The following is a 25,298-nucleotide window of genomic DNA, read 5'->3' on the forward strand; positions in this document are numbered from 1 at the left end:
GCAACAACAGTAGAATAGTAGACTAATTAAGTGAATAAAAGAGTACAAAAAATTAAAGCTCAATGGATAGAAATAGGATTAAAATTAGCTCAAATATAATACAAGAAGGCACTCAAACGAATTGAAGTAAGATATTTACACGTGCCAGGGAATTGTGTAATAGATTGTGCAATATTAAATAGACATATTGTTGTAAAATAAATAGGTGTCCAGTTGCAGCATTCATGTGGTGTGTGTATGTTCGTGCTTATGTGAGGGAGTGCATGTGTGTAAAATGCAGGGAGTCAGTGCAAGAGACTGTTGTGCCTGTGGTCAGTCCCGGTTCAACAGCATCCGCTATCAAAATAAAAGTCATCCAATTACGGCCCCACAATAGAAATGTACCTAAGATGATGATAATAATTTGGGGGGTGCTTACATTTGTCTTGTTACACATAATTGTGTAGTGGATAATGTCTTTCTTGCATATCCCAACTCCCCCAGAGATACCAAAAGAGAGTGGGGTCACAGCCAGGGTCCCCATTGTCCACCACCCCTGGAGCAATTGGGGTTTAATGCCTTGCTCAAGGGCACAGTGACATATTTGTTTCATCTTGTCAGCACCAGGTTTTGAACCGGTAACCTTTTGGTTACTTGCCCAACGGTTACAAGCCAAAATGTTTGTGGTTGCTTATGTTTTTCCTACATCACACATATATGTATTATACATATCCCAGTGTGGTCAAAGCCAGAGTCTACCTGAAGCAATTTGGATTATGTGCGTTGCTCAAAGGGCCAAGAGCAGCTCAAAAGAGTTTTCACCTTGTCGGCTAGGATATTGCAAACTAGCGCCCTTTCGATCACTGGCCCAAAGCTCTAACTGCTAGGCTACCTGTCATCTCATACTGCCATTGTTCGTTCCATAACACGTGTGGACTGCAGAAACAAACTCTACTTTGCACTTTTCAGGACACAATTTAGTTAATAAAATGAAGTGTGTATAAAAAGCTAATAGAAAGAGGGGAGGCATGGTTTACGGGCGGCAGGTAGCCTAGTGGTTAGAGCGTTGTGCCAGTAACCAAAAGGTTCCTGGATTGAATTCCAGAGCTGACAAGATAAAAATCTGCCCTTCTCCCCCTGAACAAGGCAGTTAACCTACTGTTCCCTGGTAGGCTGTCATTGTAAATAAGAATTTGTTCTTAACTGACTTGCCTAGTTAAACATAAAACCATGTCTTCTCTCTTTCCAGCTATTTTTTTGGTTGTGAAATAGGGGACCCTGTGTGAAATAGGTTGGGAACTCCTGAATTAGATTGATGTTCACAAGTCTTTTTTAATCATATCTGTAGTAACTGTAGTCAATGAAATCCTAATGATGGGCCCCAAAAAGTAGTTAAAACTGCTTTGAGTGGAATGCTTGGTTTATGTTGGGTAATGTTTGATCTGTATAAATATGCCTATGTAGGTTAATAACACCATCAGCGAAAATATTTCTGTGTTGCATATTTCAATTTGTGAGGCGAGTATGGGATATGATATTGGAGTTATTCAATATAGTGCTACAGATAACGCCTAATGTGTCCATTCTTTTGAGCGCATGCGCTCACTACCTGAGTCACGCGAAAACGCATTACATATAAACTCATCCCTCCACCTGAGAAAAACAATGCTTCATTTCTCGTAGAGTGAGGAAATTAGTCGTTTGGTGCACTAAAATATGATTACAGCAGAATGGAACAATTTGAATAAGCGTAGCTGTAGCGTTATTTAGATAAATAGACTAGGCAGTGTGCAACTGCAGAGACTGAATGTCTCAGGGATTACTTTGCGTGCGAGTCAGCGGAGGCTGCTTGCAGAGGAAGGGGCTGTGAGGTGTTCAAGATGGCGGCGCCCTGTGGAGTGCAGCGACTCTGACAGGTAAACAGGTCCATGTATTGAGGTACTTAAATATATAATGGTGAATTTCAGATGTTAAAATGTCATTAATATAAGGCGTGGGTAATTATGTGTTTCTGATGTTCTTTCATGACTGTCAAATGCATGTTTTGTTTCCCTTCGCCGTAGTTGTTTATAATGACTTTTTTTTGGATTGTCAGCTAACGTTAATTCTATTTCTGTAGACGATGACAATAATGGTTTGAGTCATAGCTAGTTAGCTACTTTCATGAACATGCATCTGTTGAAATCGTTTTCAGCTTGCCAAGATGAACTAATGTAAGATACTCGGATACAACAAACCGAGCCCTTCCCATTGTTCCCCCTGAGTTGTTTACGACAGTAAGTGGTCATTCCAGATAACGTTAGCTAGCTACAGTAGTCTGCTTGCTGGCGACGCAACTAGCTAGCGTTTAGCCAATAATACTTAACTCCTCGATACTGTAGTTGAGGATTCTTGGCTACTTGCTTTTGACTGCAGATTGATTTTTACATGGCCCGTTACAGGTGAATGATGTAACGTTCCCTAGCTAGATATATTTGTTGTATTCAGCTGCAACTTCTTGCAATCTTGCAGCTGCTTTCAGTATCACATTTTGAGAAAAGCTTGGGGCGTAGGCGTCATAGGTACTAATTTAGCTAGCTAACGTTATATCTCATTGCATTTGATATTACAGCACATTCCTACTTATAACTAGATGGCCATAGGTAATTCATCATCATATGCAACCGTAAATAAAAAGGAATATCATAGTGTATTTGGTATCTAGCTACTATACACCTCTAAATTATGATACAAGTTGCATTACTAGGCTAGATAGGGTGTCCCTTTGCAGTTGGCTATTTAGTGCAATAGATTAACTCATTATCCTCCTTCCTGAGCACTAGCATCAAATAGTTCCTGAGCAATGCAACTTTTCAGGGAAGTCAGGAACCAATATACACAGTCAGTTAGGAAAGCAAAGGATAGCTTTTTCAAACAGAAATTTGCATCCTGCAGCACTAATTACAAAAAGTTTTAGGACACTGTAAAGTCCACCCCCTGCATAAACTGGCCCAAGCCCCCCCTGCTTCTCCTTCACCCAAATCCAGACAGCTGATGTTCTAAGAAAGCTGCAAAGCCTGGACCCGTACAAATCAGCTGGGCTAGACAACCTGGACCCTCTCTTCCTAAAATTATCCGCTGCCATTGTTGCAACTCCTATTACTAGTCTGTTCATCCTTTCTTTCGTATCGTCTGAGATTCCTCAAGATTGGAAAGCGGCCGCAGTCATCCCCCTCTTCAAAGGGGGAGACACTTTAGACCCAAACTGTTACAGACTTATATCTATCCTGCCCTGCCTTTTCTAAATTCTTCGAAAGCCAAGTGAACAAACAGATCACTGATCATTTAAAATCTCACCGTACCTTCTCCGCTATGCAAATCCAGTTTCCGAGCTGGTCACGGGTGGACCTCAGCCACTCTCAAGGTCCTAACCGATATCATGACTGCCATCGATGAAAGATAGTACTGTGCAGCCGTCTTCATCGACCTGGCCAAGGCTTTCGACTCGGTCAATCCCCGTATTCTTATTGGCAGACTCTTCAACCGTGGTTTCTCTAATGACTGCCTCGTCTGGTTCACTAACTACTTCTCAAATATAGTTCAGTGTGTCAAATCGGTGGGCCTGTTGTCCGAACCTCTGGCAGTCTCTATGGGGGTGCCACAGGGTTCAATTCTCAGGCCGACTCTTCTCTGTATACATCATTGATGTCGCTCTTGCAGCGGGTGATTCCTTGATCCACCTCTACGCAGACGACGCCATTCTGTATTAGAGGTTGACCGATTAATCGGAATGGCCTATTAATTAGGGCCTAAGTTTTCATAACAATCGGAAATCAGTATTTTTGGACACCGATTTGGCAGATTTCCTGTTTTTACACTTATTTAATCTTTATTTAACTAGGCAAGTCAGTTAAGAACACATACTTATTTTCAATGACGGCCTCGGAACGGTGGGCTAACTGCTAACTGCTAACTGTTCAGGGGCAGAACGACAGATTTTCACCTTGTCAGCTCGGGGGAACCGTTCTTGCAACCTTACAGTTAACTAGTCCAATGCTATAACCACCTGCCTCTCGTTGCACTCCACAAGGAGACTGCCTGTTACGCGAATGCAGTAAGCCAAGGTAAGTTGCTGGCTAGCATTAAACTTATCTTATAAAAGTCAATCATAATCACTAGTTAACTACACATGGTTGTTGATATTACTAGTTTATCTAGCGTGTCCTGCATGGCATATAATCTGACTGAGCATACAAGTATCTGACTGAGCGGTGGTAGGCAGCCACAGGCTCGTAAGCATTCATTCAAACAGCACTTTTGTGCGTTTTGCCAGCAGCTCTTCCTTGTCAGTCAAGCATTGCGCTGCTTATGACTTCAAGCCGATGTGAAATGGCTAGCTAGTTACCGTGGTGCACGCTAATAGCATTTCAAACGTCACTCACTCTTAGACTTGGAGTGTTTGTTCCCCTTGCTCTGCATTGGTAACGCTGCTTCGAGGGTGGCTGTTGTGTTCCTGGTTCGAGCCCAGGGAGGAGCGAGGAGAGGGACGGAAGCTATACTGTTACACTGGCAATACTAAAGTGCCTATAAGAACATCCAATACTCAAATGTTAATGAAATACAAATGGTATAGAAGGAAATAGTCCTATAATAACTACAACTTAAAACTTCTTACCTGGGAATATTGAAGACTCATGTTAAAAGGAACCACCAGCTTTCATATGTTCTCATGTTCTGAGCAAGGAACTGAAACGTTAGCTTTCTTACATAGCACATATTGCACTTTTACTTTCTTCTCCAACACTTTATTTTTGCATGATTTAAACCAAATTGAACATGTTTCATTATTTATTTGAGGCTAAATTGATGGTATTGATGTATTATATTAAGTTAAAATAAGTGTTCATTCAGTATGGTTGTAATTGTCATTATTACAAATAAAAAAACATTGGCCGATTTAATCGGTATCGGCTTTTTTTGGTCCTCCAATAATCGGTGTCGGCGTTGAAAAATCATAATCGGTCGACCTCTAGTCTATATACATCTGGCCCTTCTTTGGACACTGTTAACAAACCTCCAGACGAGCTACAATGCCATTCAACATTCCTTCCGATGGCCTCCAACTGCTCTTAAATGCTAGTAAAATTAAATGCATCCTCTTCAACCGATCACTGCCTGCACCCGCCCGACTAGCATCACTGCTCTGGACGGTTCTGACTTAGAATATGTGGACAACTACAAATACCTAGGTGTCTGGCTAGACTGTAAACTCTCCTTCCAGACTCTCATTAAGCATGTCCTATCCAAAATTAAACAGAATCGGCTTCCTATTCCACAACAAAGCCTCCTTCACTCATGCTGCCAAACACACCCTCGTAAAACTGACTATCCTACCGATCCTTGACTTCGGCGACGTCATTTACAAAATGGCCTCCAACACTCTACTCAGCAACTTGGATGTAGGCTATCACAATGCCATCCATTTTGTCACCAAAGCCCCATATACCACCCAACACTGCGACCTGAGCAGCTTACCGATCGCTGCAGCTGTACACAGCCAATCTGTAAATGGCCCATCCAACCAACTACCTACCTCATCCCCATATTTGTTTTAGTTTTTCTGCTCTTTTGCACTCCAGTATATCTACTTGCACATCCTCATCTGCACATATTACTCCAGTGTAAATTGTAATTACTTCGCCACTATGGCCTATTTATTGCTTTACCTCCTTACTTCATTTGCAAACACTGTATAGAGATTTTTCTATTGTGTTATTGACTGTACGTTTGTTTATGCCATGTGTAACTCGGTGTTGTTTTTGTCACACTGCTTTGCTTTCTTGGCCAGGTCGCAGTTGTAAATGAGAACTTGTTCTCAACTCTCCTACCTGGTTAAATAAAGGTGACATTTTAAAAAATCAGGTCCATTGTTGCAGATTGTGGTTAGGACTAGGGATCAATGACAGAATTATTATAAAATCCTAGTCCAGTTGAGTCCATAGATCTAGCCTAAGGCTTCAAATGGATTTTGTTTGTGAAATGATTTGTGAGAGAATGAGGGTGGCGCTTAACGGCTTGCACACAGCCAAATGTAATTTCCAGTGTTTACATGGAAGTGCATGGGGCTGCATAAAGGCTCTTTGTGTTCTCCAGAGCTGCTGCTGCTTGAGGTCACTCCGAGGGTTGTTCCTGGTTGTGCCACTGACTGAAAACACCCTAATTCAATTCAACACACCCGTTAGGCTCCCGAGTGGTGCAGCGGTCTAAGGCACTGCATCTCAGTGCTAGAGGCGTCACTACAGACACCCTGGTTCAAATCCAGGCTTTATCACAACCGGCTGTGATTGGGAGTCCCATAGGGCGGTGCACAATTGGCCCTGCATTGGCCGGTGTAGGCCAACATAAATAATAATTTGTTCTTAATTGACTTTCCTAGTAAAGTCAAACAAATATTAAAATCCTAGACCAATGCTAAGACCAAGGAGCTAATTGATACATTGGGAGACTAGTGGGGGAGAGCCTCAGTAACAGAGTAGTCTATAGGCTAACAGCTGTGCCTGCCTGTCAACCTTTCTTCTCAGCAGGGCCACACACTGACACCATAAAGATTCAAACGGAGTAGCCTAGTTTCAAGATGGAGTGTCAGAAATAGGCTAGGCATTGGAATGGGACTAGGTTCAAGGTACAACTGAATTGTGTCTTCCGCATTTAACCCAACCCCTCTGAATCAGAGGTGCGGTGGCTGCCTTAATCGACATCCACATCTTCAGTGCCCGGGGAACAGTGGGTTAACTGCCTTGCTCAGGGGCAGAATGACAGATTTGTACCTTGTCAGCTCGGGGATTCGATCTAGCAACCTTTTAGGTTACTGGCCCAACTGTCCTACCCACCAGGGACCATGGGTGATTGACATCCGGGTGATATTGACCTGCCTATCATAATTATTTATGCCCACTTGTCAGCTGGAGATTTGGATGCCTCTTTTCCTTTGAAAGGTTGAGTCACTGAGACGGAGAGAGATTCTGTGAACGCTCAGAATATTATGACAAACCGCTGTTAGCTGGAGAGGAGATTATTTTCTCTGACTTGTATTAAGCATGGTTGTTTAAGTTGTGGGCACAGAGATGACTAAGATTGTGTTTTTGTCTGTTCCATTGGGCCAAGTGGGGTCCGAGAAATTTATCAGTGTTTCACTGCTTTGAAACTATTGTGCTAGGCACACTGTGTACCTATCGGTGGCCTTATATTTTATGTATATACCCTTAGCAATTAGGAGATGCATTGTAACAAGCCTAATAATACCATTATGTATCTAGCTACAGTAGGATAAGTGTCATTAATAACATTGCTATTTTCCTTAATTGTCTGTGCGCTGTGACTTTTTTTTTAGATTAGGCTTTACAAGGGTCATAATCATATGTTAATACAATTGATGCTTTTCTAGAATCCCGGCAGTGTGAAGTTGTATCTAATAACCTCCATATCACTGAAGTTCTCTGACTTGTGTTGAGTCAGGTTTGACCCTGTCCTGTTGCTTGCCCTGTCCTGTAGTGGTGCCTGGAGACTGTATTGGCCGGAGGCTCAGGGAGCCCTCCAGGCAGGACACTGTGAGAGACACCACCACCTCCCCCTCCACCACTGTCACCATGGCGAGAGAGCAGCCCAACGTAGGGGACCTCCTCCCTCTCCTGGAGTCCTCTGACATCCACCAACTGGAGGAGATTAAAGGCCTTATCAATGAGCATCTCAGCACTGGTGAGAACTTGGCTTTTTAATAAGTTGTTTTTGGACTTGGTCAGTCAACCTTTTATCCTGTACTCTGATTGTATTAGAGGGCTCTGGTCATTTAAATTATGCAGCCATATTGTGGACCATAATGTGGATGTTAGGACTATGTTAATTATTCCCTCCTCTCTGTGCAGAGCGAGGGGCCATGCTGCTGAATGGACTGGTGGACTACTTCCTGGAGACTAATTCGGCCCAGGCCATTCATATTCTCTCCTCAGTCAGAGAGCCACATGATAAGGTGAGTTCTGCCGAACCCCACCATCACCTTATATTGCAAGAGACTGTAACCCCATTTTTCATCAGATGTTAATTCAATAACTTCAACTCATGCATTGTGAAACAATGAATACATATGATTGTCTTATAGCTCAATGTTTTTCATTTACCCACCACAGCACCTACTGGACAAGATGAACGAGTGTATGACCAAACAGGCCTGCCGGCTGCCTACCCTCACCCTGCTAGGCCATGTGGTCCGCAAGCAGCCGTCCTGGATCCACAAGATCGCCCGCTACCCGCTGCTTCTCTCACTGCTTAAATGCCTCAAGGTAAGAGGGAAAGATGGGCCATTGGCCACAGAGGTCTCCTATATAGACTGCTTTTGTTAAAAAACTTTTTTTTTTTAAACTTGGTAGCACAAGCTTATTAAATTGAGTGTCCTGGACATCTTTCATATGTATGCTAATGTTGAATGTTTTTCTTCCTGTTGTGTACAGACGGATTTAGACGTGGTGGTTCTCATAACTGGAGTCCTGGTGTTGATCACTCTCCTCCCCATGATCCCCCACGCTGGCAAACAACACCTGTATGAGTTCTTTGACATCTTTGGTCGCCTAGCTTCCTGGAACCTGAAGAACCCAGGTAATCCCTGAGAAAAGCCTCAGAGGAGCTATTTTATTAAGATAGAAGACAATAAAAATATTGGAAATGGTTGAGAGCCAGGCATGGTTTTAGATGGACTGTTTTTGTTCACACTGCCTCTGACCTGACATCATGTTACTCTTGCTTCCCCCAGGGCACATCTCTGAGGTGTACCTCATCCACCTACACGCCAGTATCTACTCGCTCTTCCACCGTCTCTACGGCATGTACCCCTGCAACTTTGTGTCCTACCTGCGCTCCCACTACAACATGAAGGAGAACGTGGACACCTTTGAGGAAGTGGTGAAGGTGAAAGAGTTGAGATTTTGAGCAATCTTTAATTTAGATTTTTATTCTATTGATTTTGGCTTCAGGAAGATGTTCTACCCATAGAAATTGATCTAATCCTTTGTGTTTTCCCCAATATTTTTTTTATGTATTTTTTTTACAGCCAATGCTGGAACATGTCCGTATACATCCAGAACTAGTGACTGGAACTAAAGACCATGAGCTTGATCCCACCAGGTCAGTCAATCACAGCTCTCCAGCTTCACTCACTTGTTTTTGCACCATATTCTGTCAACCAAAAAAAGAGCTTATCTGCTGACAGATTAATATTATTACATAGTTTTCCTCAATGTGATTGACCATGCTGGACCTCTGCAGGTGGAAAAAGTTTGAGATTCATGACATCGTTATAGAGTGTGCCAAAGTGTCTCTGGACCCCAAGGAGGCGTCGTGTGAGGAGGGCTATGCGACCATGCCCGGGAACTTCTACCCCCACCCGGAGCTTCGGCCACAAGAGTCCGTCTCCAGCCCCTACACAGACTTCCACAACAGCTATGGTGAGAACACACCCCCCTCCCTCACCTCCCATTGGTGGATAGGAATGTCATAAGTTTGATTGGTGTTCTCACTGTTCATTGGTCATGTCTAAAATGTGTTCTGTTTTTCTGAGTCATGTGAATGCTCAGACTATTAATCATCTGAAATGTGTCTAATGTTGTTTGGCTGCCAGACGCATTAGTTGGATTGTAATTATGACTTGTCATGAGGTGATGGTGTTGTTGATAATAATGGTGAATGAATGGAAGATTTAACACATGGATATGGTAGTCAGTGAGTCAGACTGATTTGATTATTTTCCTCTCCTCCCCACAGGAAGCTCCTCTTCAACCCCTTTCTCTACCCCCCGCCAGCCACTGCCACCTCCCCTGTCCCTGGCCCCTCTCCCAGGGACACAGTCCTTGTATCGCAGCCCCCAGACCTCCAGAAGTCAGGTAACACAGTCACACAGCATTTCTGTTGCACAACATTTCACTGCACTGACCTATAGTAATTGTGTCCAGATTAGTCCCTAGATGGAAACAGGATTTGTTGGAGACTGCCAGCCTGAGTGGGTAGCCACTGCTATCTGCTGCTTCTTCTCTAATTCACTTCTTGGTTTGCAGAGTTTGTTTACACTTGATATATTGGCTGTGTCAGATGCTGGTTAGTCAATTGTCCCTAATCTCACTGTACCCCCCACCCTCTCCGGGCCTGTGAATCGCCCCCTTTATTTCAGAGAGGAGTGGTGGGAGGGAGCGCTTCAGAGTGGGTGGGTGGGGCTTTGAATCATCGGCGCGGGCGGTGGTGTCAGGCCTTAGAAAGCAGAAAACATGCCCCCGCCCTGCCACTCTACTATGGTCTGTCACAGGAGCTGGTTGCCCTGGCGACACTGTCTGTCCCTCTCTTTGTGAACCACCCACGCAGGGGGTTCTGGTGTTGTCTGAGGATTCGTCGGTAGGAAACTGAGATCCTGGGAAACACTAACCTAATTTACAGATACAATTGTATACTACATCTGTCATTATCAAACATTTCAGTGTAATTATCACTTAACCTGTAACATTGTGAATGTCTTCCTATAGAACTCTAGCTGTGAACCTGACTCCACCTGTGGGGTGAAGGAACTTTGGAGCCCTTCCTCCCAGTGTGGCATGGCCTCTCCCCCTTCCTCTAGGGGCATGTCACCCAACCAAGAGCTCTCCCATAGTGCCTCTCACCTCCCAGGCCCCCGTGTCCACAGCACATCAGGTGACAAGGGATCATTCAACTATTACAACATAGTCAGGTCCATTATTATTTGTACCCTTGATGAAGAGCAACAAATACTAAAATAAATAATACAAATACTGAGCTATTTTGTATGCACTTTTTGTTTTGTTTAACAAGTACCGTAATACAAAATATATGGCTTGAAATGATTGCCTCTCCTGCTTTCAGTAAACTAACACCCTCCCCTTGCGATAAATGTTTTATTAGATATGAGTACACATTGGGAGGGATCTTAGACCATTCCTCCATACAGAATCTTTCCAGATCCTTGATATCCTTCATCTGTTCTTATGGACTGCCCTCTTCAATTCAAACCACAGGTTTACAATGGGGTTCAAGTCTGGAGACTAAACATGGATTTTGATTAGTGCTTGGGATGATTGTCTTGTTGAAAGATTCACTTGCGGCCAAGTGTCATCGTCCTGACAGAGAGAACCAGCTTTTTGGCTACTTGGTAAAGTTCATGATGCTGTTGACCTTAACAAGGGCCCCTGCAGGACCAATAGTCTAATATCCCTCCCAATGTGTTCTCCAATCTCATAAAAGATTTGAGAAACGGTCTGTCTTTACCCTCGCAGGGTGTGTTGAAAACAGGGGTGCCAATAAGTTTGACTACAAAATATTTCTCTGAGCAGTTGTGTTGGCATAAAATATAATTTACCCCCCTTTTTTTGCATACAAAATGGCTCAGTATTTATTTTTTTGCTCATCTTTATCAGATCGATAACTAATGGTTCCCTTGACTGAATTAAGTGTTGTGGGATTGATATAGATTGAATAAACAATATTGATTTGTATGATATGCTGTAGAAAATGATCCCAACATGCGTCTTTACAGCTTTATACTATGACGTACGATCTGTCTTTTCTGTTTACACTATTTGTATTGATTAAGGATCCCCATTAGTTCCTGCCATGGCAGCACCTACTCTTCCTGGGGTTTATTAAGGATCCCCATTAGTTCCTGCCAAGGCAGCACCTACTCTTCCTGGGGTTTGTTAAGGATCCCCATTAGTTCCTGCCAAGGCAGCACCTACTCTTCCTCGGTTTTAATTATGGATCCCCATTAGTTCCTGCCATGGCAGCACCTACTCTTCCTGGGGTTTATTAAGGATCCTCATTAGTTCCTGCCATGGCATCACCTACTCTTCCTGGGGTTTATTAAGGATCCTCATTAGTTCCTGCCATGGCATCACCTACTCTTCCTGGGGTTTATTAAGGATCCTCATTAGTTCCTGCCATGGCAGCACCTACTCTTCCTGGGGTTTATTAAGGATCCCCATTAGTTCCTGCCATGGCAGCACCTACTCTTCTTGGGGTTTATTAAGGATCCCCATTAGTTCCTGCCATGGCAGCACCTACTCTTCCTGGGGTTTATTAAGGATCCCCATTAGTTCCTGCCATGGCAGCACCTACTCTTCCTGGGGTTTATTAAGGATCCCCATTAGTTCCTGCCATGGCAGCACCTACTCTTCCTGGGATCCTGCAACGTTAAGGCAGTTATAAAGGTTAAAATATTACGACATTTCTTAACACTTTACCCAATACATGTAATGTGTACCCCTCAGGCCACTACTATAGGGTGGCGGGTAGCCTAGTGGTTAGAGCATTGGACTAGTAACCGGAAGGTTGCAAGATCGAATCCCAGAGCTGACGAGGTAAAAATCTGTCGTTCTGCCCCTGAACAACGCAGTTAACCTACTGTTCCTAGGCCGTCATTGAAAATAATAATTTGTTCTTATCTAGTTAAAGGTCAAATAAAATACTCCACGATCACATATTTACAATACAACATCCGTGTGTGTCCACAGTCCCCGCTTTTCCATAAGGTATATTTTTATGTTTAAAAAAAAAAAAATCTGATTCTACTGCTTGCATCAGTTACCTGATGTGGAATAGAGTTCCATGTAGTCATGGCTCTATGTAGTACTGTGTGCCTCCCATAGTCTGTTCTGGACTTGGGGATTATGAAGAGACCTCTGGTGGCATGTCTTGTGGGGTATGCATGGCTGTGTGCTTGTAGTTTATACAGACACCTCAGTGGATTCAGCATGTCAACACTTCTTACAAAAACAAGTAGTGATGAAGTCTCTGCCACTTTGAGCCATGAGAGATTTTAAATGTATATTATTGTTAGCTTTCCGTGTACATTTAAGGGCTAGCCATGCTGCCCTGTTCTGAGCCAATTGTAATTTTCCGAGGTCCCTCTTTGTGCCACCTGACCACACGACTAGAGCCTGTTGGTCCTGCCTCGATAAAGGCAGAGTAGGGCTTTATATGGACAGACTTCTCCCCATCTCTGGTACTGTTGTATCAACATGTTTTGACCATGACAGTACACAATCCAGGGTTACTCCAAGTGGTTCAGTCACCTCATCTTGCTCAATTTCCAAATGATATATTACAAGATTGTTGTGGTTTAGTGAATGATTTGTCCCAAATACAATGCTTTTATTTTTTAAATATTTAGGTTTAACATATTCCTTGCCACTCATTCTAAAACTAACTGCAGCTCTTAAGTGTTCCAGTGATTTCACTCGCTGTGTAGTAATCTACATACATAGACACACTCGATTTACTCAATGCCAGTGGTATGTATTTAGTTAAGTTTGAAAAAAGTAAGGGGCCTAGACGGCTGCCCTGGGGAATTCCAGACTCTACCTGGATTATGTTGGAGAGGTTTCCATTAAATAACACCCTCTGTTTTGTTAGACAGTACTCTTAAATTAGCGACCTTCACACTTTATGCGTGTCTGCACCATAGAAATAGACTGGCATTGGAAAGCAATTGCCTTTACACTGTACCAGTCAGCGGGGGTAATGTGGTGAAGAAGTGTCCCACACTACCTCGAAGTGGCTTGGGAATGTCAGATTTGATACCAAAAATGTCTCTTTACACTTCAAAAATGTGTTGTGGAACCAGTTTCTCTATTAAACCGATTTAAAGCTGGAATAGTCTAAAAGGGCATATTACCACGTGTGCTTTAAATAGATTTGATAGGGGGGGATTTTTTGTTATTAACACTAGAACCGCTGGGCCTCTTTTTTTTTTTTTTTTTTTCCAAGTAATACAGTAGGATTATGTAAAAAGTAAACAGTTTTAATCAGGTGTTCAATAAAACATTTCTGTGGACTGCGTTTTGTTACAACTTGAAAGCATATGTGTTGGAACACGGTAACACTTGTTTTTTTAGAAATAAAATACACCAAAATGCACGGTCCAAAGGATTGAATATTCATTTATTTTCCATAAGCTGCCTCCCAATGTTGTTTTAGAGAATTTGGCAGTATATCCAACCGGCCTCACAAGCGCAGACCACATATAACCATGCCAGCCCAGGACCTTCACATCTGGCTTTCTTCACCTGCGGATCGTCAGAGACCAGCCACCCGGACAGCTGAGGAAACTGTTTGCCCAATCAAAGAATTTCTGTACAAACTGTCAGAAACCGTCTCAGGGAAACTCATCTGCGTGCTCATCATCCTAACCAGGGTCTTTACCTGACTGCAGTTCGGCATCACAACCAACTTCAGTGGGCTAAGGCTCACCGCCGGTGGCACGTGGGTGAAGTATGCGCTTCACAGATGAATCCCGGTTATCAACTGTGGCAGCGTGAATGGCATCATGTGGGCCAGCGGTTTGCTGATGTCAACGTTGTGAACCCGAGTGCCCCATGGTGAGGTTGTGATCTGGGCAGGGATAAGCTACGGACAACAAATACATAAAAATCAATGCACATGACAAGATCCCGAGGCCCATTGTTGTGCCATTCATCTGCCGCCATCACATGTTTCAGCATGATCATGCATAACCCAATTTCAAGGATCTGTATAGAATTCCTGGAAGCTGGAAATGTTAGTTATTGCATGGCCTGGCATACTCACCAGACATGTCACCCATTGACCATGTTTGGGATGCTCTGGATCGACGTGTACGACAGCGTGTTCCTGTTCCCGCCAATATCCAGCAACTTCACACAGCCATTTGAAGAGGACTGGGACAACATTCCACAGGCCACAATCAACAGCCTGATCAACTCTATGCGAAGGAGATGAGCTGCATGAGGCAAATGGTGGTCACACCAGATACTGACTGGTTTTCTCATTTACGCCCCTACTTTAAAAAAAAAAACATGCATATCTGTGTTTCTTATTCATGTGAAATCCATAGATTAGGGCCCAATGAATTTGTCAATTGACTGATTTCCTTTCATATGAACTGTAACTCAGTAAAGTCTTTATTGTAACATGTTGCGTTTTTATTTTTGTTCAGTGTTTTTTCAATGGCTCAATACAATAGAATGGCCCGCCCTGTTCTTCATTCACAATTGGTGATTACATAATTAGGCATTGTTCGCTTTCTCTCTCCCATCACCTCACCCATTCTCCCCCATCATACTTTATTTTTCATCTGTTATGTGTGAAATTATTTTCGTTGTAGTTTCTGTTCAGTTTCGAGGCCGTTAACGGGCCGATTATCAGCTGGGCACTTTTCAACTGTTGGAACAAGGAGCTGAGCAGGACCTATTTTATTTGTAACTTTTTTTTTTAGGAGGGTCAACGTGGGAAAACCATTTAATAAAAATTGCATGCCCTCCTAAAACTGGTTCTAACTTTATTCATATTCTAACACTGACCGTATGTAGACTTATTCAGGAAAAGTCCAGGATGGAGGGGAACTTAAAAAATGACAGTGTTAAAAAAATATATATATTAATGCGCAGTGAAAATGACTGTTTTAACAGTTCTAGTGTTTAATCCTAGCTGACATGTTGGTTGGTATTTTCTTCTAATTGCTGGGTTCTGTCAGCAGGTGGCAAAGGCACGCCTGCCTCCAGCACTCCTGCCACCTCTTCCCCGCCCCACACCCCCCCTGATTTCCCTATCCCTGCTCCCCTGCTCTCCAACACCACCAGTCCACCACAGAAGGTACAGTATGACATCAATTCCCACAATGGGAATTCTGGCCTTTTGTAGTGTAGTAAGTAGATAACTTGGGAGGACTTCCTTGTTAAATAAAAACTTCTGAATAACACAACTGTTCATTTTCAGGATGGTCACCCTGTAGAAGCAGCCAAACCCAGCCTGGTGAGGCAGAAACCAATCGGAGATCCTGAAATGGGGGGAGAAGTCATCAACAGAGGTCAGTCGTCATGAAAAAATGTGGAAAGGGATATTACAATTTGTATGCTTTTTGCAAAGTCCTTGGTTTTTAAACATTGTCAGTCCATGTTCTCTGTTTTACATAAAACAATGTTTATTGGCTGTCTTTTGCATACTAGATGATGGTGGTGAGACCGTTTCCAAGACGCTGTCAGTCTTTATGAAGGAGCAGGAGCGTCAGCAGAGGACAGAGAAGGAGAGGGAAGAGAGTGAGTACAAGGATTGAGAATGGGAGTGAGCTGGTCTAAATGAGGTTGACATAACATTTCAGTTGAATGAGAGTGAACCATATACACTACATGACCAAAAGTATGTGGACACTGCTCGTCCCCCCTTGCTGCTATAACAGCCTCCACTCTTATGGGAAGGCTTTCCACTAGATGTTGGGACATTGCTGCGGGGACTTGCTTCCATTCAGTCATGAGGTCGGGCACTGATATTAGGCCTGGCTTGCAGGCAGCATTCCAATTCATGGGTGGCCCCATGTTCGATGGGGCCACCCTGTAGAAGCAGCCAAGGTCAGGACTCTGTGCAGGCCAGTCAAGTTCTTCCACACCAAACTCGACAAACTATTTCTGTTTGGAACTCGCTTCGTGCACAGGGGAATTGTCATGAAACTGAAAAGAACCTTCCCCAAACTTTTGTTACCAAGTTGCTCCAGAGTCCAATCTTCTAGAATGTCATTGTGTGCTGTAGCGCTAAGATTTTTCTTTACCGGAACTAAGGGGTCTGGATAAACAGCCCCAGACCATTATTCCTCCTCCACCAAACTTGACAGTTGGCACTATGCATTGGGGAAGGTAGCGTTCTCCTGGCATCTGCCAAACCCAGATTGGTCTGTTGGACTGCCAGATGGTGAACAGTTATTCAACACTCCAGAGAACGTGTTTTCACTGCTCCAGAGTCCAAGCTTTACACCACTCCAGCTGACGCTTGGCTTGTGTGTGTCTGCTCGGCCATGGAAACCCATTTCATGAAGCTCCCAACGAACAGTTCTTGTGCTGACGTTGCTTCCAGATGCCGTTTAGAACTCGGTGTGTGTGTGTTGCAACCAAGGACAGACCATTTTTACACGCTTCAGCACTCGGCGGTCCCGTTCTGTGAGCTTGTGTGGCCAACAAATTTGCGGCTGAGCCGTTGTTGCCTCTAGATGTTTCCACTTCACAATAACGGCACTTACAGTTGACCGGGGCAGCTCTAGCAGGGCAGACATTTGACGAACTGACCTGTTGGAAAGGTGGCATCCTATGACGGTGTCATGTTGAAAGTCACTAAGCTCTTCAGTGAGGCCATTCTATTGCCAATGTTGGTCTATGGAGATTGCGTGCCTGTGTGCTCGATTTTATACACCTGTCAGTAACGGGTGTGGCTGAACTAGCCGAATCCACTAATTTGAAGCTGTGTCCATATACTTTTGTGTGTGTGTACATTTCATAGAAATTAGTCACCAATGACTCAAAAGCCTGTTCCACTACAAGCCTCATGTCTCCCGTTTTACTTCTCCAAAAACTCACCAGCTGCCATCTCAGAGGAGCTCCTGAAAATCACGGAGGACATGCAGGACTTGGCCGGCCTGAGGGTCTTTGACTCCCCGTTCTACCGCACCACAGAGACCCTGACAGGTACCCAGGAGAAGCCCCTGCCCAACCCCCCACTGGGCGTCCCCGTGCCGCCCCAGGACCCCCACAATGCTGTGTCGACCTCGGACAATGCACTGGAGAATGCCCAGGGGGCTATTGGTGGAGGTGGGGACAGTAGTAGGGGCTCGGCCCTGGACCAGTCCTGGTCTATTGAATCCGTGTGTCCTTTCAGCCCCATCCAACACCCTCTCCACCAGAGCCTCTCTGCCCTGGAGGACGAGGTGGCCAAGTTCAGTGGCCTTTTCTCGCCAAGCCGCCCAATAAAGAACCCCTCCCTGCCCTACGAGGTCCTGTTTGACCTGGCTCTGCCCCGGGCTGCATCCCTCTTCGTTGGGAGGAGGACGTCGGAAGCCCGGGGCAGAGCTGCCCTGGAGAGGATGTGCCAGCAGCAGGAGGGACTGGAGGAGGGTGAGGGGATGGTGACTGCTTCCCCCCTGGAGGTGCTAGATCACCTTGTTCAGCAGGGCAGCGACACCCACGACAAGGTGCTCAAGAGGTGAGGGGCCCAGCTTTTAATATCTATCCGGTCACAACTGTCTGATCAACTTTATGCCAATCGGTCTCTATCAAAACCATTAATGGGTTGTCTTAGTACCTAGTCAAAGAACATGGGTTTCTGTGTGCTGTATGTGTTGGACGCAAGGGGAAGACGGAGTGTATGTGATGTGAACCTCGCTGGGTTCTTTCCAGTCCACTGCCCTAGCCCACAGGAAATGCTCAGTGGAGAACTACATGCTTTGTCTGACACACTCCACTCCCCTCCTACACACACACACACAGTCCTCGCTCCTAAACCAATAATACAACAGCAGAGACCGTGTCAGCAGAGTTGGCGTTCTGTACAGAACGATCTGGCTTTGCACGTTCCCCCCCCCACCTCTTTAGTATCTTCCCCAAAGATGAATAGCTGACCATGCCCTGTTTGAGGGATGTAATTCACTGGGACAGAGACCCTACACACAAGTGTGTCCAAGCCCAGATGGGTCGAGAAGGCTGGGATCTACCATTCGGGTCTTTTTTCTATGGGGTCTGATGTACTGTCCCAATGCTGCCCCTGTTGAGCTGCCCCTTTTCTTTTCTCTTACAGATTACCTTTGCCAAGCAAGTCAGCTGACTGGACACATTTTGGAGGTATAGAACCAGCACCAGAGCACTGCAGGAACACTGGACTAGCTAGTGCAACAGGGGATCTCTGAAAGCTTTCAGGCTATTTAGGCCTCATGATGTGTTTACCATACAATGACTACAATGTAGTTTTCCTACATCATGCAGAAACAGAGGGCATTTGACAGTATGCTCACACTTTTCTGCCATTGAAATCCTTTGGTGGGCTTCTGAAACATTTATTTTATTATTATACATTTTCGGGATGGAAACGCTTTCAGTAAACTTAAACAACTAAAACCTGATATAAAGTATGTAGAAAGGATATGGGAAAAAAATATTCTCTATCATCTTTGAGAACTAACAATCACCAAAGTAAAAGCTTGGACAGTCATGGAGAATTTTTTAAAATAAAATATTCCAAAAACACGGCATCCAGCTAAGCCCCTTTTCCTGGATCCTGGAAAAAAACCTGGACTCATTAAGTACCTTGGAGGTAGAATAGCAATAATAAAGACAAGCAGAGTTCACATGATGCTATATGAGAATCCGATCCTCTCTGGATGGGTAGAAGGGGCTCTGTCTTAACCATCTCCAGCTGCTGATCACTGTATAACAGCCTTGTCTGGGCCAAAACTCCCTCTCCGCTTGCCAAATATTGGAATTGAATAAGATCCCCTGGTTATACAACTTATAGAAGTAATATATAAGTGATTGTGAAGTCAACTCCACCAAAGAGCTCCCGGAATGACTGAGGCCTCGGTGTAAAATTCTCATAATGTTATCTGGCAGCTTATTTTATGTACACCTACTCAGTCCCCTCTTTCCTCTGTTAGTTTGACTACATAGAGTGCACTAGTCATACAGTTTTAATAAAAGAGGATGAATAATCAATGTCCAAGATATTTTAGCCCATAATAACAGTAGAGGGAGAGATGGAACTGTGAGTAGGAATAATCAGAAATAAGTTCCGAAATACAATCGAGCAACTCAATATTAAGTGTTCGTAATGTTTGGTACACTCCGTGTAAATAGTCTATTATCCTGATTTATCTGTCTATGACCACACCATTTTCCTGGTCATTAACCCTCTGTGTGCCTGTCCTCCCTGCCCCAGGCTCTGCTCCGTTGGACGAGCTGCACACGTTGCGTAGCCAGCTGCTCCTGCTGCACAGCCAGCTGCTGTACGAGCGCTACAAGAGGGAGCAGCACGCCGTCCGTAACCGACGTCTACTGCGCCGCGTCATCAACGCCACTGCACTGGAAGAGCAGAACAACGCCATGGTAATGAACGCTCCTCCCTTCCCTGGATTTGTCCCGTAGCTTCTCAGAACCAGCGCAAATCTGTTTGGAGATTCCAACCGCCCTGACTGCCAAAGCGGTTACCATTCAAAAAATCCGAAAGAAGCAGGCGCCTGCTCTTGACCCATTTCACTCGCCGACTTGGTTGTACTCACTCACACATGCATGTGAGGGTTCAGTAGAGTATTGTAGGTTTTCCTCTGTGTTGCATATGGTGGAGAGAAAAAAACTGTTTTTATTCAATCACATGACATTGTAGATTACTTCAGAAACAGTGAGTGGTGTGTCATCCTGGCTCCCTGTTTTGTGTGTCTGCCTGCAGAAGGACCAGCTGAACCTGCAGAGTGTGGACGTGGTGACTCTGAAGGAGAGTCTGCAGGTGGAGCAGCAGCGCTGCAGACAGCTGTGGGACGACCGAGAGACCGTGGTCACCAGACTACACAGCCAGGTCCGCCAGCTACAACAGGGCCGGGACGACTACTACACCAAGAACCAGGAACTGCAGGTAGACGCACGACCACATTTACACACACAGAATACCGTATATCAAGTCTTCCATGCACTGTGTTGAATTATCTCTGCTCTGGAATGTCCTCTCCAGAGTCTGTTGAATGAGTATCAGAAGAAGATGAATGACCTGGAGGCAGATCTACAGAGAGCCAACAACCAGGTGTGTCACACGGGGCACCTTCTCAACCAGATGACCATCAAGGTGAGGCACTTCACCTTGCTCTACTTGCTCTGCTCTGTAAAGTATCGGTCTTTATGTGCATAGATTAAAGGACTAAGAAGCTTGGTGTTTTGGTTTCCATAAATCAACCAAACAGAGGGCTTTGTGGGGTTTGTCTCCCTTCTGATTGGTTATGTGTGTTCTTCAGCTGAGCACCAGTGAGAGCACCCAGCAGCAGATGAGTTTCCTGAACAAGCAGCTGCTGCTCCTGGGGGAGGCCCACAAGCTGGATGTACTGCAGCAGCAGCACACGGGATCAGACAACACCAAGGTAGGGGGGGCCAAGGGCCACCGACGGGGGGGGAAAAAATAACCGACTCGATAGTAGAGCATGTGTCGAATCTGAATCAGTGAAATGTTGCTATGGATTTCTCTTTCTGTAAGCACCATGAGAGAATACCTGTCTTCCATATTGTGTTCCATTGTAGTAAAAGTTGTCTGAGGTCTGTTCCCATACGTATGTATTTGGAAAAGACCAACAACTTATAGATACCAAACTAGTTTTACAGTCCCCTGTCGCCACCACCATCTCGCTATCCCTGCAGGAGGCCCAGATGGTGCAGGCGTCCTGGGGGAAGGAGGTTGAGCGGCTGAGGCAGAGCCTGCTGCAGCAGGGCCAGAAGCTGGAGGCAGCGCAGCAGAGAGTGGGCGAGCTGGAGACTCAGCTCACCAAGAAGGAACACCTCATCGTGGAGCAGAAGAAGTTCCTGGAGGATGTCAAGGGCCAGGCCAAGTATGTGCGCTCTGGGTTTAGAGGTGGAAAAGGCCTCAGACTTATTTGCATCAAAGCAGTTGGATTGTGTTTTTCTGTACAAATGTCTGTGTTAGCATAGCAGCTTGTCTCTGTAAGTGTGTGATATGAACATATCCATCGGTCTGTGCAGGGGCGAGCTGCAGGCGTCAGAGAGCAGGTACCAGGCCCAGAGGAGAGCGACGCAGCTCCTGCAAACGGAGCTGCTGCACCTCTACAGCAGACTAGAGATGGAGGGTCATGCCTGTCTTGCCACACCCTCAGCAGCAGGGGGCAGCAGTACCGATCCTGGTCCTCCTATAGACTCTTGGTAAGATGGCTGTCAAAATAAGAAAATGTAACTAACAGTTTATTGCTGTGAATTCACATGCAGAAATGTGTATTTGTGCCATTGGAAGCCAAATGTATATTAAAGTAATCACCCTCCATGTTTTCCTCTGTCGCTATGGTAATGGCAGTATCATGGAACCAGATGGACCTGTCACATTGGGGACCAATGAGTGGTCTGATGACAGCAGACCATATCAGTCCCCACGGGGCAACGGCAGCACTTTATTGCCAGGGCAACCAAAGGCGAACAACCCACCTAAAGCTCCCCCTGTCAACTCTGCCAGCAGCACCCAGGACATCCCCCCGCCTCTCCTTGTGGAGCCCTCTTCCCGTCCCCATGCCCCGCTGGCCGCCACCCTGCTGCCCCCTGACGCCGTCCCCCTCACCGTTGGCTCCTACCCCAGCGCCAACAGCTTCCTGGGCATGAGGGCGCGGGAGCTGTTCCGGAACAAGAGCGAAAGCCAGTGTGAAGAGGAGCCCCCCCACCTGGCCGGCCTTTCACAGGGCTTGAAGACTGAGCTGTGTGTGGAGCCCTTATTTCCCCCACTGGGGAATGCTCTGACATGTCCTGTCTCTGCCCCTGTCCCTACCCCTGCCCCTACCCTTGTCCCTGCCTCTATAGTAGGGGCCCCTCTCACTGTGCCTGCCAAGGAGCACCCACCTGAAACCAGGCAAAGGGCTATCAAGCAGGAGAGTCCTACGAGGGAAATGGGAGGAGCAAGGGGAGGGGCAATGGCCAGCGAAGCACAACCCAGACAGCAACAGCAATTTAGGATCATGGACTACAACGAAACACAACAAGAGCACAGTTAAAGAGACACCAAACTGCGAGAGAAGAGGTTGTCTGGAGCAAGAGCTACAAGCAGTAGAACCGTAAGAGTTGAAGACAAAGCTCTGTTAAATTCAGTGTTATCCCATTCCCTCAAGTGGACAACAGGATTTAAACCACTGATTGATTTAATCCCAGATGTAAAGATGGGAATGAAGGAAGGTTTAAATAAGGTCATTTTACAATCTACCAGCATCGACCACATTATCTATCTGGTCTGACTGCAGTTATACTTAGGCATTTTATATACTTAGACAGCTGAGAGTTATTTTTTTCCGGAAACAATTTCATATAAATAGAGACCCTAGTTCCAAATTTGTTGTTTGAAGTTATAAGAATACGCCATATTGGGTTCAAAACAAGTATAAAACACTAAGAAAAGTATGAGGGCCTTTTCATTCGTATGTATTAGTCTTGTAGAGTGTGAGAAAGGGATGGTTATGAAAGCCTGGTTTTGGTTGGCTATTGTTTTGAGCACCTGTACTGATGATGTGTGAAGGAGGTGGGTCGGGGTGGTGTGATCCTCAAGGCTTGGGGAGTAGCTGTGCCAAGTATGAGATTGTTGTCAATGAGTCCAACTCCTCTGCTATGCTTGGGGAGGAACGTGGGAGTTTGACTGTTTCATTGTAGATAAAATATAGGAAGAGGATTGCTTTTTTCTCCTCCCCCATGCTGGTTTCATTATGTTCCTGACAGAAATGACCTTTAGTATGTGTTGAAGAGGGAGAGTGTATGCATGCATGCAAGTGTATGTTTGAGTCACGTTGCAATCATTTAGAAATGTGTTTTTTTTATGAGTAGTGAAAAAAATGATACTTAAAGTACTTGTAACTTTCTGCAACTAATGTGGCTGATAACCACTTATCCTGACTTTAAATCAGACTTGTTATGTTAATTCTGACAAATCATTTGCAGTACATCAACCTGTGTGCAGCAGTATTTTCTGTTTATGTTCACTAACTGAAAGTGTACAGAAAGACAGTGCCAAACATTTACCAGATACAGAATACAACCATTTCAAAATGACTCATTGACCTCACCAAGTGCTCCTATTCTAGTTCGGTATCTGTGTGTCTCTCAAAATGACTCATTGACCTCACCAAGTGCTCCTATTCTAGTTCGGTATCTGTGTGTCTCTCAAAATGACTCATTGACCTCACCAAGTGCTCCTATTCTAGTTCGGTATCTGTGTGTCTCTTAAAATGACTCATTGACCTCACCAAGTGCTCCTATTCTAGTTCGGTATCTGTGTGTCTCTCAAAATGACTCATTGACCTCACCAAGTGCTCCTATTCTAGTTCGGTATCTGTGTGTCTCTCAAAATGACTCATTGACCTCACCAAGTGCTCCTCTTCTAGTTCGGTATCTGGGTGTCTCTCAAAATGACTCATTGACCTCACCAAGTGCTCCTATTCTAGTTCGGTGTCTGTGTGTCTCTCAAAATGACTCAATGACCTCACCAACTGCTCCTCTTCTAGTTCGGTATCTGGGTGTCTCTCAAAAGGGCTGATTGCTGTATAAAAGGTTTGCATGTGTCATCCTCTTGTCATAGCTACAGTGAGTCTGAAAAGAAAAAAACAAGTCTCTGCCAATTGATTCTTATTGGTCCTACTACTGACCAATGACAGTCAGAATTGCCTCTTTCTTTTGGGTTCTTCCATGTGTTTTAAATGGTCATAAATCCTGTTGTCCACTGTGAACTTCAGCTGTTATTCCCTCTGCCTTGCTATCTAAAGCATGTTCAACAATCCACTTTAATGCCAACAGTATAGTAGTAGGGGCTACAACAAACCCAAGAAGATAGAAGGTACAATCAAGCGTGGACTGAATGGAAAGCTTGACCTGGGATTCCTTTTGGAGCTGGAGATTTTGAAAAAACAAAGTTCTTAAAAAGCAGTTGCTTGCGTTTAACTGTGAACAATAAAAATCGTCTTCAATGTTTTGCACTACAGATCCTCTGAATGTGTTTCATTTGATTTTCTATAGTCACACAACTCTACTTCAAGGCTCAAACTGACCCCTAAACAATTTTGTCTCATTCCCCACTAGAGAGCACTGTTGTTCTAAATACTCAGCCTTTTCCCACAGTGGTTCAATCAACAGGTAAACCAGTCTGGTAGATTGGAGCAAACAAGTCCATAGACATTTATTAATGTCAAATACTGTCAGTGGGAGCTACAGGATGTATTTGTGTAAATACTAATATATATAAAAAAAGTATTGGATCCCCTGCTAATTTTTGTACGTTTTCCCACTGACAAAGAAATGATCAGTCTATAATTTTAATGGTAGGTTTATTTGAACAGTGAGACAGAATAACAACAACAAAAATCCAGAAAAACGCATGTCAACGTTATTGATTTGCATTTTAATGAGGGAAATAAGTATTTGACCCCCTCTCAATCAGAAAGATTTCTGGCCCCCAGGTGTCTTTTATACTGGTAACGAGCTGAGATAAGAGCACACTCTTAAAGGGAATGCGCCTAATCTCAGTTTGTTACCAGTATAAAAGAAACCTGTCCACAGAAGCAATCAGATTCCAAACTCTCCACCATGGCCAAGACCAAAGAGCTCTCCAAGGATGTCAGGGACAAGATTGTAGACCTACACAAGGCTGGAATGGGCTACAAGACCATTGGCAAGCAGCTTGGTGAGAAGGTGACAACAGCGATTCGCAAATGAAAAACGCAAAAGAATTGTCAATCTCCTTCGGCCTGGGGCTCCATGCAAGATCTCACCTCGTGG

General features: G+C 44.6%; 1 protein-coding gene across 3 annotated transcripts; it reads left to right on the forward strand.

Annotated features, from left to right (window-relative positions):
- Positions 1–1,635: 1,635 nt before the first annotated feature.
- On the forward strand, positions 1,636–24,504 carry LOC115101223 (hamartin-like). Of its 3 annotated transcripts, none has more exons than XM_029620547.2 (22): positions 1,636–1,917; positions 7,510–7,713; positions 7,881–7,984; positions 8,142–8,294; positions 8,463–8,607; positions 8,762–8,916; positions 9,059–9,132; positions 9,274–9,452; positions 9,769–9,887; positions 10,518–10,683; positions 15,518–15,633; positions 15,757–15,847; positions 15,987–16,076; positions 17,385–18,003; positions 18,595–18,638; positions 19,729–19,895; positions 20,236–20,418; positions 20,515–20,625; positions 20,792–20,914; positions 21,189–21,376; positions 21,528–21,704; positions 21,853–24,504. In XM_029620547.2, exons 2-22 carry the CDS (start codon positions 7,605–7,607, stop codon positions 22,535–22,537), a joined length of 3,798 nt encoding a protein of 1,265 aa, XP_029476407.2. In that variant the 5' UTR covers positions 1,636–1,917; positions 7,510–7,604; the 3' UTR covers positions 22,538–24,504. The 3 variants fall into 3 exon arrangements, with proteins under 3 accessions (XP_029476407.2, XP_029476406.2, XP_029476405.2); XM_029620546.2 differs by having other exon boundaries at positions 1,636–1,895; XM_029620545.2 differs by lacking the exon at positions 1,636–1,917 and adding an exon at positions 2,169–2,255.
- Positions 24,505–25,298: the final 794 nt, after the last annotated feature.

Source organism: Oncorhynchus nerka, linkage group LG19 (genome assembly GCF_034236695.1).
Source record: "Oncorhynchus nerka isolate Pitt River linkage group LG19, Oner_Uvic_2.0, whole genome shotgun sequence".
NCBI classification, from domain to species: Eukaryota; Metazoa; Chordata; class Actinopteri; order Salmoniformes; family Salmonidae; genus Oncorhynchus; species Oncorhynchus nerka.